This window comes from Bactrocera latifrons, unplaced genomic scaffold (assembly GCF_001853355.1).
Source record: "Bactrocera latifrons isolate USDA-ARS-PBARC rearing strain unplaced genomic scaffold, ASM185335v1 scaffold_171, whole genome shotgun sequence".
Lineage (NCBI taxonomy): Eukaryota > Metazoa > Arthropoda > Insecta > Diptera > Tephritidae > Bactrocera > Bactrocera latifrons.
In genome coordinates, this window is record NW_017535197.1 from 490,869 (window position 1) to 502,327 (window position 11,459).

The following is an 11,459-nucleotide window of genomic DNA, read 5'->3' on the forward strand; positions in this document are numbered from 1 at the left end:
GGTTGTGTGGTGTAAAGTGTTATTATTTATGGTTTCACAAGTACGCAAGGCGACATCTAGCTGCTTGTAAAGCGGATGTGTATAAGCAATAAACGGAAATAATAATTTTATACTTTAAATCTCAAGTAGTTGAGAAGAAATAAAGCGCTTCGAACACTTGGTGAATCGTAAGTTCGATAACTTAGTGAGAGAAAAATTTTGAACAATATACGAGGGCTTCCAGATTAGTATTGGTGCTTGAGAAATTCACTGTCGTGTAGCTCCTTGGAATAATGGTCCTCCTAGTGACGGAGGGAGAAAATAACAAATCGGTCGAATGAAATTTTTGGAAATCACAGAGCGAAACCTATAGCCTGAGATACTGTATATGATAACTCGTATTCTTCATTGGAGAGCGTCTTTGACTGAACGAATTTTAACGTGGTCGTCTCACGTTTTTTGAACACAGCAGAAAAGTTATTATTAATATTAAGTTGGCCTTGGTGCTTCAGACTCTATCTATACAAATTTCAAAATGAAATCTTTGTATTGTTCGATGTGTACGGAGTCCATGCAAACTCTGAACCCATGTTTTTCCATTGTGCCCGGTTTCTAATCATAAGGGTAAAGTTAGAAACTGCACTAAGTGGTAGTTATACTGTGGAAAATTTGACTGCATTTATGTGTCAGTGCTTTGATAAGGGGAAAACTGTGCACGAAGCGACAATTTCCATCATCACTAAATTAAGATAGTTACAGCAGAATAGGCGTCGGTCCGTCCGTTAGCTATAGAAGAAACGTGAAATGTTTTGTTACTCCAACGAAGTAATACGGTATCTGCTGGTTCCGTGGGAGAGTCTTGTAGTTCGGTACTCCGGCTCGATGCCTGCTCCTACTATAAAAAAAGACCACTGAGATAGCTGAGACAATAAGTAGAAGATCGCTTATTAGGAAAGGGAAAATGGGCCTCATTTGACAAAAAATGTGCTCTTCCACCATACACAGCTTCAGATTATAAATTTTTGAAACGGGTTATAGCCGTTTGAATATCGCTGTGAGCTACAGGAAAAATAATTTGGCAAATAAATAATCCCTGTTGTATGCTAAATACTTATTTAACGGTGGTCATTGAATTGCTGCCCTTCGTCAGTGTATGGTACAATCAGACTGCGGCCACTGAACTCCTTTGATTATAGCATCTAAAGGTCTAACAGCACTACAATAAATTATTGGTACAACAGTCGTTTATGGATTTATTCCTATACATTTTCCATTATATAGTATATACACAACTAACAATAATAAACAAATAAATATGTGTGTACGTATTATTTGTATGGCACTGTACCACACACATTGTACATATTTACAAGTACATACAACTTGTTATAAAAAATTTATATGCTTTACATATGTACTATATAGTATGTAGCTGAGAAGCAGTAACACCTGATGAGCGCAGTCTCTGACTAGTAATCCAATCGTCGTCCGTCGTGTTCTACGTATGCAGACATCTAAGGCAGCGATTAGCCTTCCGTCACCAAGAATGAGTTCGAAATGCCTTCATATGGGAAAATGCCACCTAAAATATATTTGTAATTGCCGAAATGCCGAATGCGGTATTCGCCTGGCAGAGTGTTGGTGCCGATGGTCCAATGGATGTGAATGTCGCTGAAGCCGAGAATCAGATGGACGCGCTCCCAAATGAATCTATAGGTTTCAAAGAGTAGAAATAACAAAAAATAAAACAAAAAATAAAATTATTGTTGAATGAAAATATGGTACATATGACGATTAACTTAAAAAATACAATAAACTTACTTCGTTTCCCAACTGGAATCCGTATAAGCCACCTTCCAACGTTCCTCGTTGATCTTACGCTCTACCGCAAAGTATGTCTTCTCAGGAAATAGATTATTACGCGGATTGCCAGCAATAAAAGTCACGACCACAGTTTCATTGATCTGGTACGACTTTTTGGGTTGCAGCTTAACAAAACCAAAATCCTTGCCGATTGGATGACCATCGAAAATGACGCCAGTATTCATCGACAGCATGCGGTCATTCATATATGGTGGTGCGGGTCCAGGTGGCAGGCGCTCGCCACGTATCATAGCTTTCGTCAATTGCTCGAAGACATCCATGTAGATTGTATGCGTGTTCGGACCAAAAATTGTCGATGCTGCCTCATACCTTTGAGCCTAATAAATATTGTGAAATTAAAGTCAATTTTGCGACCAACTTTTGCCAATGAACCCACTTGATACTCCTCCGGCGTTGTGATATAGCTAGTATAAATATTCGATAAACCTGCGATAATGACTTCTGTATCTTTGCCCCCAGTCGCCACAGCCACAGCGCTAATCTTATTACGCAAACGACGTCCAGCCATTGTGGTGAATTCGCCAGGCACTGCGGCCAGTATCAGATCGCCGATCTTCAAAAGCTGCGTAGACACAATTTTCGGTTGCCACTCGTAGGGGAATGTCGCCTGTGAAAAAATGAGAATTTCTACAACAATTCTTAATTTTTACTACAAAACTTGAGACCTACCCTCCCAGTTGCTAATAATATGGGCTTCGGCGCATGACAGCTGATGTCTTCTTGTGTTGGCGGTACTATGAAATCACGCACTGCGTTCCACATTGCATTGCCGGTAATGGTGCCCTGTTCAAAACTAAACGCGCCTGGTCCGTCCGTGGTGCCAGCAGCAAAACTATAACCCATGGCGGGCAGGCATCCGCGTATCTTGTCCAGTTTTCTTTGTAGTGGATTGTATGTGGTGCCATTGTAGTTGGGCATATCGACGAATTGGTGAATGTAGGCCAACTCGCCGACAATTTCACGGCTTGTCGTCTCTTGACTGTTATCGTTTAGTAAGCGCTAGAAAGCAAGTGATACATGCATATTTCTTACCACACTAACCAGTTGAAGTCTCAAAATTTTACTCACCAAAGCCCCATCAGCTAAGCGACTCGCTATAATTTCAGTGCTTTCAAACATATCACGTCCGGGACCAGACGCAAAACACTCGCCTTCTTTTTGTGGACATTTTGAGGTAAGTAGATCGCAATCATTGCCACTAATCGAACACTTCGGACCCATAATATTCGGTGACACATCGCCCAAATTCGACGAACAGAAAGCGCCAACGAATTTGCCCTGAAAACAATAGAAAAAAATATTTTTTGTTGAAACTCTTTAAAAGGCAGAACATTTTGTTGATGAGTTCATAAATAATTTAAATTCAAGCTTAGACATTTCGAAAAGTTGGTCTCTATGTTGAGTGAAAAAATATTATTGAATTGATGGAACTTGTTTTTAAATTTTTCTACATGGTCCAGTATTGATTTGGAGCTTTCCGATTTTTGAAAATATTGCTTATATTAAGACTAGTATAGCTTACCTTTCCGGGTACTTTATTCGTGTTGTATTCCTTCTCCAAAAGCAGCGAAGCATAACCCATATTGTCAGAGGTCACCAATTTGTTCGTATTATTCATTGATGTCGGATGTACCGCGTACCAATTGAAAGCGCCCAACAAAGTATTATCCGAATCAACGAAACGCAATTGTGTCAGCACTTTATCCACATCGTGCTCATATTGCGCACGTTCCTCCACGGGATTGCGCAAGTAAGAGGTTGGCGAGCGATTAATGTTCACATTTAGGATAGTGGTTCTTGAGAGGAAGATCTTACCATCCACCATATTGTCGGTGGCGCGTTTGATGCTCTGCGAAAAAAATAAAAATTCAAAAATTTTTTTAAATTATTTAAATCTTCAATAATCTCACCAAGTAGCAACCCTGCACAAGCGCCTCGAAAGTCTGCGGCACGAAACCCAAAATCGATATATCATAAAGCAAATGCATAAGAAAGCCACCGGGTGCGCTGTGAGTATGCGTTCCGCTAATAACCACATTATCCGCCGTGTAGATATCACCATAGCGCGCTTGCAAACGCTTCACCACCTACAAATATGTATAAAGAGAGTATAAATGTATGACAAGATTTAATAATTTTTTAATTTCACCTCGCGCTTGACGCCGTAACCCATCATGCCCGCGTCCACGGAGACAAAGGCGACGCGCTTGTGGTTCTCATCCTCAACAACAAAGGCGCGTGCAAATTGGCGCAGATGCAGACCGCGCCCCACTTGTTTAAGGTTAGCATAACCCATCTGGGAAATAAAAAAGTGTAAGCTATATGCTTATAAGAAAAGTTGTTGCTTTCTTACGAAATGTATTTCAACTGGTGGTCCCGTAGAATCCGCACGTCCCACTCCCACCTGATAAGCATTGACACAGCTCCATAGCACGCTGCTGAGGCACAGTGTGACTAACGCCACGAGGATTACGCTCGCTTGCCAATGCATTTTTGTTATCTCCAAACGATTTTATTTACTTATGATTTTTTCACTAACTTCCTTTGTTGTTGTCGCTGCTACAGTTGAAATATATATAAATATCTGAAAATATAAGGGAACTGCATTTGCTCGCTTGCTCCCTTCTCTACGGCTTTGCGACAACTGAAATTGGAAGCAAGAAAGTAACCTTTTTATTTTCAATGTAATACAATTAAATAAATTCATCATCATCATCATCATCCCTTATGGTTGAGTCGCACTTCGCTAAATGGCGCAGTTGACTAATTTGCTTTCAGAAATCGGATTAAATGTGCATGTGTATGTGCGGAAAAATGCATTTGTATGCGGAAATAAAAGGAAAAGTGAATAAGCACGTACATATACATATGTATACACAAAAGAACTGAGTGCAACAGGTAAAATACATACATATATTGTATATTATTTCTTCTTTAAGAGACTGTGTAGCCTTGATATCTGATCTAAGGCTAAGCACGTAGTAAAGTCTGAGTGGTTTCTTTTTCAACATTTATACAGTGGTCAGATCTGTCCCATTTGTTCGTTAGTTGTAGCGTCACCTTGGACAATAATTTATGCAAAATTTCGAAAATAGACATACATTGTGACAAAAAAGCACCCAGATAAATAAATAATTTGGTAGAATTGTCCTTAATTAGTATACCAAATGTGAGAGCGATCTGTCAACTAGTTTTCAAGTAAGAAGGGAGCGCGAAATCTCTCGCGAGTCCATTCGAATGCGTTTGGTGGATATGAAATGAAGCACATTCTTGCTCGACTCGCACCGATAAAGCTAAATTTTTTCCAAAAAGAGTACAATTTGATCGAATTTAAAGCCAAAGACGCAATGAATACCGTCGATCAATCACCGCATTAACCAGATTTGGCTCTGTGTGATTCTTTCTTGTTCATCAAACTGAAATTGTCGCTCCGCAGAACCTATTTTCAGTCGATCGAAGAGATAAACCAAAATTCGGACACGAAGTTTGTAACATCCACAATGAATCGTCAAAGATCCTATAAAGTATATACATAAAAGATCAGATTAGTCCCGTAATAAAACCTCTGAGGAGTATTGTAGCTGCGGTGAAGCCGAATTTAACGTTTTTTCTTGTTTTTCACTCAAACTTTGTACCAGAAAAGCAGGGGAATTTTTTCGGGGAATCTTACTTCATTACATTATTATGAAGAAAATCACTAAATCGTATTTTCGTGAAAGTTTAAGATGAACATGCTTGTTGCTTTGCGAACGTGTCAAAAGCGACATGATTTAAAGTGGTGATTTTGACTACGAAGACAAAAAACGGGGATGAAATACAAATACAATTTTTTTTCTGTAATTTGGTAGTACTGTTAGTGACATCTATGCTCACTTTCACGTCAAAATATTCATTAGTATTTGAGATTTGTGAGGCTTTAAAAGGGAATTCTTCGATTTTTACTATGTCTGAAATTATTGAACAAAGAAGTGCGATAATGCACCACCTCATACTGCATTGGTTATTTATGATCATTTCGACACATTTTTAACCAATATCGTGGTTGCGGCACCGCATTCGCCTGATTTACCTTCGTGTAACTTCTGGCTATTCAGCAAATTCACATGACTACTCCGAGGACACCGTTTTAACTCAATTGAGGATATAAAAGCTGAATCGAAGAAGGCTCTGGCATAAGTGTAATGCGCAGAGGTGAAATGGACAAAATTCACCTTTCAATTTGATCACAGTGTAAACAAATGAAAAATTTATTGAATTCTAAATACTGAAATTACCAGCAGATTTAAGTTTATGACGAAGGTGAATGTAGTTTGAAGGTTGTTGTTTAATTAGCAGCTTATTAATTTTGTCCCGTGTTCTAAGAGTCTTAAACTCCTTCAGAACATATGTATACATATGACCCTTGTTCGAAAATCTGTGGAATGTGTTAAACTTTTTTTAATTTTCATTTATTAACTTGACAGTGGAAAAAAGTCGACAATTATTTACAGAAATCAACTATATCCCCGGTGTGACTGAGTTATTCTAACCTAATTTCCATAGTAATTTTCATTATTTTCATGACTTTGTAATAATAAAATTTCAGCACGAATATGAAACATAAAATTGTTTACTCTTTCACATACATTTATATATTTAAGAACTCAGAATAGTTGTCTGCATTGATTTATGAGTTTTTTTCAAGCTTTTCCCTCTCACGAATAAGGGAGTTGTTGACTTTGACAGTTAACATTTGTTGTGGTTGGGGGCCGTAGCCATAAAGCTTTGATTATTTGTAAAAGAAAAAGTTTGTCCTTTATACCATTTTTGAAACTGTTTTCGCTGAAATATAATATTTCTTTTAAGTATGGACTTCAAAGCTCACAAATAAAGTATTTTATATAAAGCTTAAACAAATGAATTTAGAATTACTGAAATACTCTCATATATCTCATAAAATCTTAAGCCCAGCTTAATTAAATTCAGTTTAAATGACCACTAAAATTCACCCAAAAACTTGCCTCTACAACTGATATCAACATAAATTCGTTTGTTCCATTACGAGTATAAACTATTCCTCGCGGCGTGAGATTGTGCGTTGAGGTTGGAACCTATTAGCACTTTACCCAAAACAAGTGCTCAATGTCACCCATTGTGGCTCGAATTCATAAATTAAACAAAACACGAACCAACGAGTTGAACTTTGCCTTTTTAATAACACAAATGCCGCTGCGAATTACATGTTCAACATAATAATTAAGCTAACCTTAAAGTGGTCAACATAATAATAATGAGGAGTTATACAAAAAATTAAATAAAACTTGCAGCAGGCGCGCGGTTCAAGAATTAATGCAAACACTATATTTGAGTGTGTATGCAGTTAACTTGGCCCAGCAATCACGTGTGACTGCTAACTGCAAGTTGTATTTATAAACATATACTTGTATGTATTGATGTATGTATCGCCTTGTGCGTAAATTTAAAGTTGAAAATGTTCAAAAATTATGAAAGTCAACTTGAAAATGTGAATTTTTGTGTTAGGTGTCACTATAAGTGCATACACATATATATGAAGATGTAGATACATAGATATGTATATGAAAATGAATATATGAGATCTATATACTTATCTATATACTTTTAGGTATACATATGCATACATATAAGTGTTCGCGCTTTCAGTAGCAGTTGTGTTGCCAATTTTTGTAAAACATTGTAAACATACCTACTATTGTTGGTGGAAACCGAGATTAAACCCAGGTCTCGAGTAGTCGTAGTACACACTTCTCATAACTTCATCAATGCGGTGGCACACTAAAAACACATAGTATGTATTTACGTAATAATACATAAAAAGCGGTTTGCAGAACCTGTCTCCCATTATCATTACTTTGTATTAATATTTGTGATCATGAACTTATCTACTTACTTTTTTTTACCAGTTCAAAAAGCAGAAAAACATATTTTTACTAGCACAACTGTTCAAAATAGTTAGATTTAGGCATTATATTTAATTTGTACGTGTTGTTTGCTCGATTCACAAATCTTCAAGTTATTGCAAATCAAAGGCAGAATGACAGAAAAGTACTCTATCATTCTTGCCATTCACCCAACTGACTGCCGCAGCATATTGTCTTGGGATTTTGTTAGCTAGTACGGATATCACTATGTAGTGATTTCAGGCCTCCGGTGATTGGTACAATTTATTCATAAAGGATCGGGAACTTGTTGACAACGAAACATGATAAAGGAATTGGTACTTGAGAATCGGTAACTAATAGTCAGAGATCTTCTGGCATCGTCGAAATATCGAAAGGATTATTGATAATTATTTTGAAAGATAATTTTGCCGAAGAAAAGTGAAAGCACGAATGGTTCCATAATCACTGAATTTGATCGAAAAACAGCGCCGCGTTAAACAATGCTTTCTGACTACCAGGTTGTCATGAAATGTATTACTGGCTATAAGTCTTGGATCTATGCATCGAAGAAGATCAAAAATCAAGGTTATGTTGACAGTTTTCTTCAATTATCGAGGTGTGGGGCGAATTCGTTCCGACCAGCCAAACTGTCTACTAGGAACACTATTTAAGTGTTATGTTTCGTTTGCGCGAAGCAACTCTTAAAAAGTGGCCGCACTTATGGGCCGACAACTCTGCGTTTTTGCACCACGATAATACATCGTCGCATACTGTGTTGAATCTTCGTCAGTTTTTCGCCAAATTCGTACCGTAACTACCGCCTGATTAAAACCGCATGACTTCTGGCTATTCAGAAAATTCAAACGACAGCTCAGGGAAAACCGTTTAGAGTCAATTCAAGACATTAAACGTGAATAGATACGTGTATTGAATGCATTTTCGGAAATTGACTTTAACGTTGGCACTTACTTTTAGTGGACGATATAGATTTGAAGAACAAATTAAGAATTTTAAAATTATGAACAAAGTCGTACTATTTTTTGCTAATAGTAGTAATTCTTTGTAGGATCTTCTACGATTTCCTTTTGGTAAAAAAATTAGCACCAAATTTGCGTTTCCAATTGAATCATAGCTTCGAAATTTTTCAAAATGTTGCAGAAGACTTTTGGGGAGTCTACATTATCACGAACATAAGTATTTGAGTGGCAAAAAGCATTCCGTGAAGACCGGGAAGTCATCGAAATATAATATTAATGACGCTGGAATCAGAAAAGTTAAAGAAACTGTACTTGAAAATTGATTTGTTGGAGCCAAAGAGATAGCAGAGTACTTAAGCATCTCTTATGGATCGAATCTACACATTTTAATTAATGATTTAGGTATAGCTCAGTACTGGTGACGAGAAGTGTGTTTATGAATATGATGTCGAAATTATGCAACAATCTATCGAATGGCGTTCCAAAAATTTGCCAAAACCGAACAAACCAAAATCCCTGAAAGAACTGATCAAAATTTATAACTTTTTATTGTTAATTTTAAGTATTTACTACAACTTTTTTCCGCAAATTTCCGAAAACTTCGCAAACTAGTTTAACGGAACGAGTGCTCGAGCACCTAAGTTATTGTAAAATACACAAACAATTAATTAAATAAAAATGTCAAACGTCACATAACGCTCAGTTTTGATTTCGTTGCATCTTTTTACTGGCCCCCCGTCTCTTCGCCCTTATCACAGCGCCATAGCAGGTGGGATGACCATCAACGCCGGCAACTGATGGCACCGGCTAAGTCGCTCATTCATAAATACACACAGCTATGCAGATACATAATCACACACACATACAAACACTTGCATATATTTCATATATTATACATACATATTCTACATACGTTTGTTTGATACTTTTATTTACACCCATTCGTACGCCATTACACACAAACTTACTGATTTACAAACTCTATTGTTGATTATTCGCATCTGTATATATACATATACATATGTATGTATGTTTGTATATATGAATACATGTATGTATATATGAATAGGTGGTACGTGTGATTTTGCGGTGATTACTTAAGGCTACTCAATTGAGCAAAATTACGGATGTACGTATGAGCATTGGATGCTGGCTTTTGTGACTCGATTTGGGGCCTATTAAATGCGAATATTTTCGCGCCAACGCTGCTGAACTCTTAGTTATTTCATTTCATTTTATTTTATTTTATCTTTTGATATCTTGTTATTATTCTCTTACCACATCTACTATGCATGTCCATATGACTGTGTGTTTGTGTGTATGTCGAGTGTCGTTTTGGTGGTTTCCTTTCGTTTGGCCAAGTGAATCGAATTGTTGTGATATATTTTTGAAGCTTTGCTTTGCACTGCGTTTATGGTATATGCGGTCTTCGAAAATCGCAAAGTGAGGTTATGTAATTGTAGTTTTTTTTTAATGTTTTTGGAACGATAATTTTTTACACAATTTTATGTTTCATGGTTTTCTGTGAATTCTGTTGTACAAAAATATTTTTAGTAATTATTTAATATTTTATTATTAATCATTTTTTTCAATTCCTCTTACATTTAAATTACTTATTTTTTATTTCTTAAATTTCATTGTGTGGGTGTTTTTTTTAAGAGAACAAATGCTCAAATTGTGTGCTGCGGTCAAAAAATAGTAAGACTTAAGTGAATTTAAACGCGAAATCCTACTATATTCCTCGAAACAGAGCCTAAGAAAAGTAAAAGTACGATTGGTTTAAATTTTTTTTCGAAAAACAGTGTCGTGTTAATGTTTTTGAAATAATGCTTTCTGACCATCAAGATAGCATGAAATGTATTATTACTGGTGATGAGTCTTGGATCTATGCTAGCGACCCGGAAACAGATGATCAATCATCCGAATAATATCAGGTTATGTTGACAGCTTTACCAAATATCTTACAGGTTACCAATATTTTATCTTATTTATTCGATCATTAACTGACAACTGTTTCTAAGAAGGTTGTGTGAAAATTTCAAGTAAATCGGTTCAGGGATATCAAAGAAATTTTTCTCACCGACTTAGAAAACAGCATTCCAAGTTAACCGCGTGTGAAGTTTTAGGAGGCAATTACAGTAAGTTACTTTTTTAACGATAAACATATATTCCCGATACCATTTGCTGACTTGAAATAGAGAAATTCGATTCCTTTTCGTTTATTTCTAAAAGCAAGCCTTATATACCTCAATTTTAAATTTTAATGGTTATAACCTCCTTTAAACTGTGTACAAAGTATTGTTTTACACAGTTTTCACCAGATTTATTCGGTTTTAGTAAAGTGAGAATGACACAAAAAACACCGTATTTTATTGCCGATCTCTGTTTCAATAGAATTTTCGTTCATTTAAATATTTTGAATGACTTAGAGCTCACCAAAAGCCAGTTAACTTGGATTTTTGGATTTATATTTATTTTACTTATTTTGTTCAAATGTTTTTTTATTTAAATTAATTTATTTTTATTTTTTAATTTTTATTGTTACATTTTACTTTATTGCATATGTTTAATTATTTTATTGTAATTAAACATATCATATTTAATTTCTTCTTGTTCATTTTATTTACTTTTACAGATTTATTTAATTTTATTTTGTTTTAATTAACATTCTTTAATTAGCTTAATTTGATTTTACTTTAGTTTAATTTATTTACATTTT

General features: G+C 35.9%; 1 protein-coding gene across 6 annotated transcripts in view; it reads right to left on the bottom strand.

The window, feature by feature from the left end:
* Positions 1 to 1,205: 1,205 nt before the first annotated feature.
* The window catches only part of LOC108966964 (neutral ceramidase), a 20,068-nt gene continuing 9,814 nt past the window's right edge, over positions 1,206 to 11,459 (bottom strand). For 3 of the 6 annotated variants that reach the window (XM_018930146.1, XM_018930145.1, XM_018930144.1), the window contains exons 2-11: positions 10,019 to 10,271; positions 4,217 to 4,507; positions 4,013 to 4,159; positions 3,774 to 3,950; positions 3,386 to 3,712; positions 2,932 to 3,141; positions 2,533 to 2,862; positions 2,240 to 2,470; positions 1,801 to 2,180; positions 1,206 to 1,689 (exon numbers count right to left, since the gene is read on the bottom strand). In XM_018930146.1, coding sequence (XP_018785691.1) covers positions 1,506 to 1,689; positions 1,801 to 2,180; positions 2,240 to 2,470; positions 2,533 to 2,862; positions 2,932 to 3,141; positions 3,386 to 3,712; positions 3,774 to 3,950; positions 4,013 to 4,159; positions 4,217 to 4,354 — 2,124 coding nt within the window. In that variant the 5' untranslated portion in view covers positions 4,355 to 4,507; positions 10,019 to 10,271 and the 3' untranslated portion in view covers positions 1,206 to 1,505. The remainder of the gene's footprint in view (positions 1,690 to 1,800; positions 2,181 to 2,239; positions 2,471 to 2,532; positions 2,863 to 2,931; positions 3,142 to 3,385; positions 3,713 to 3,773; positions 3,951 to 4,012; positions 4,160 to 4,216; positions 4,508 to 10,018; positions 10,272 to 11,459) is intronic. The other 3 variants (XM_018930149.1, XM_018930148.1, XM_018930147.1) reach the window with 1 other exon arrangement.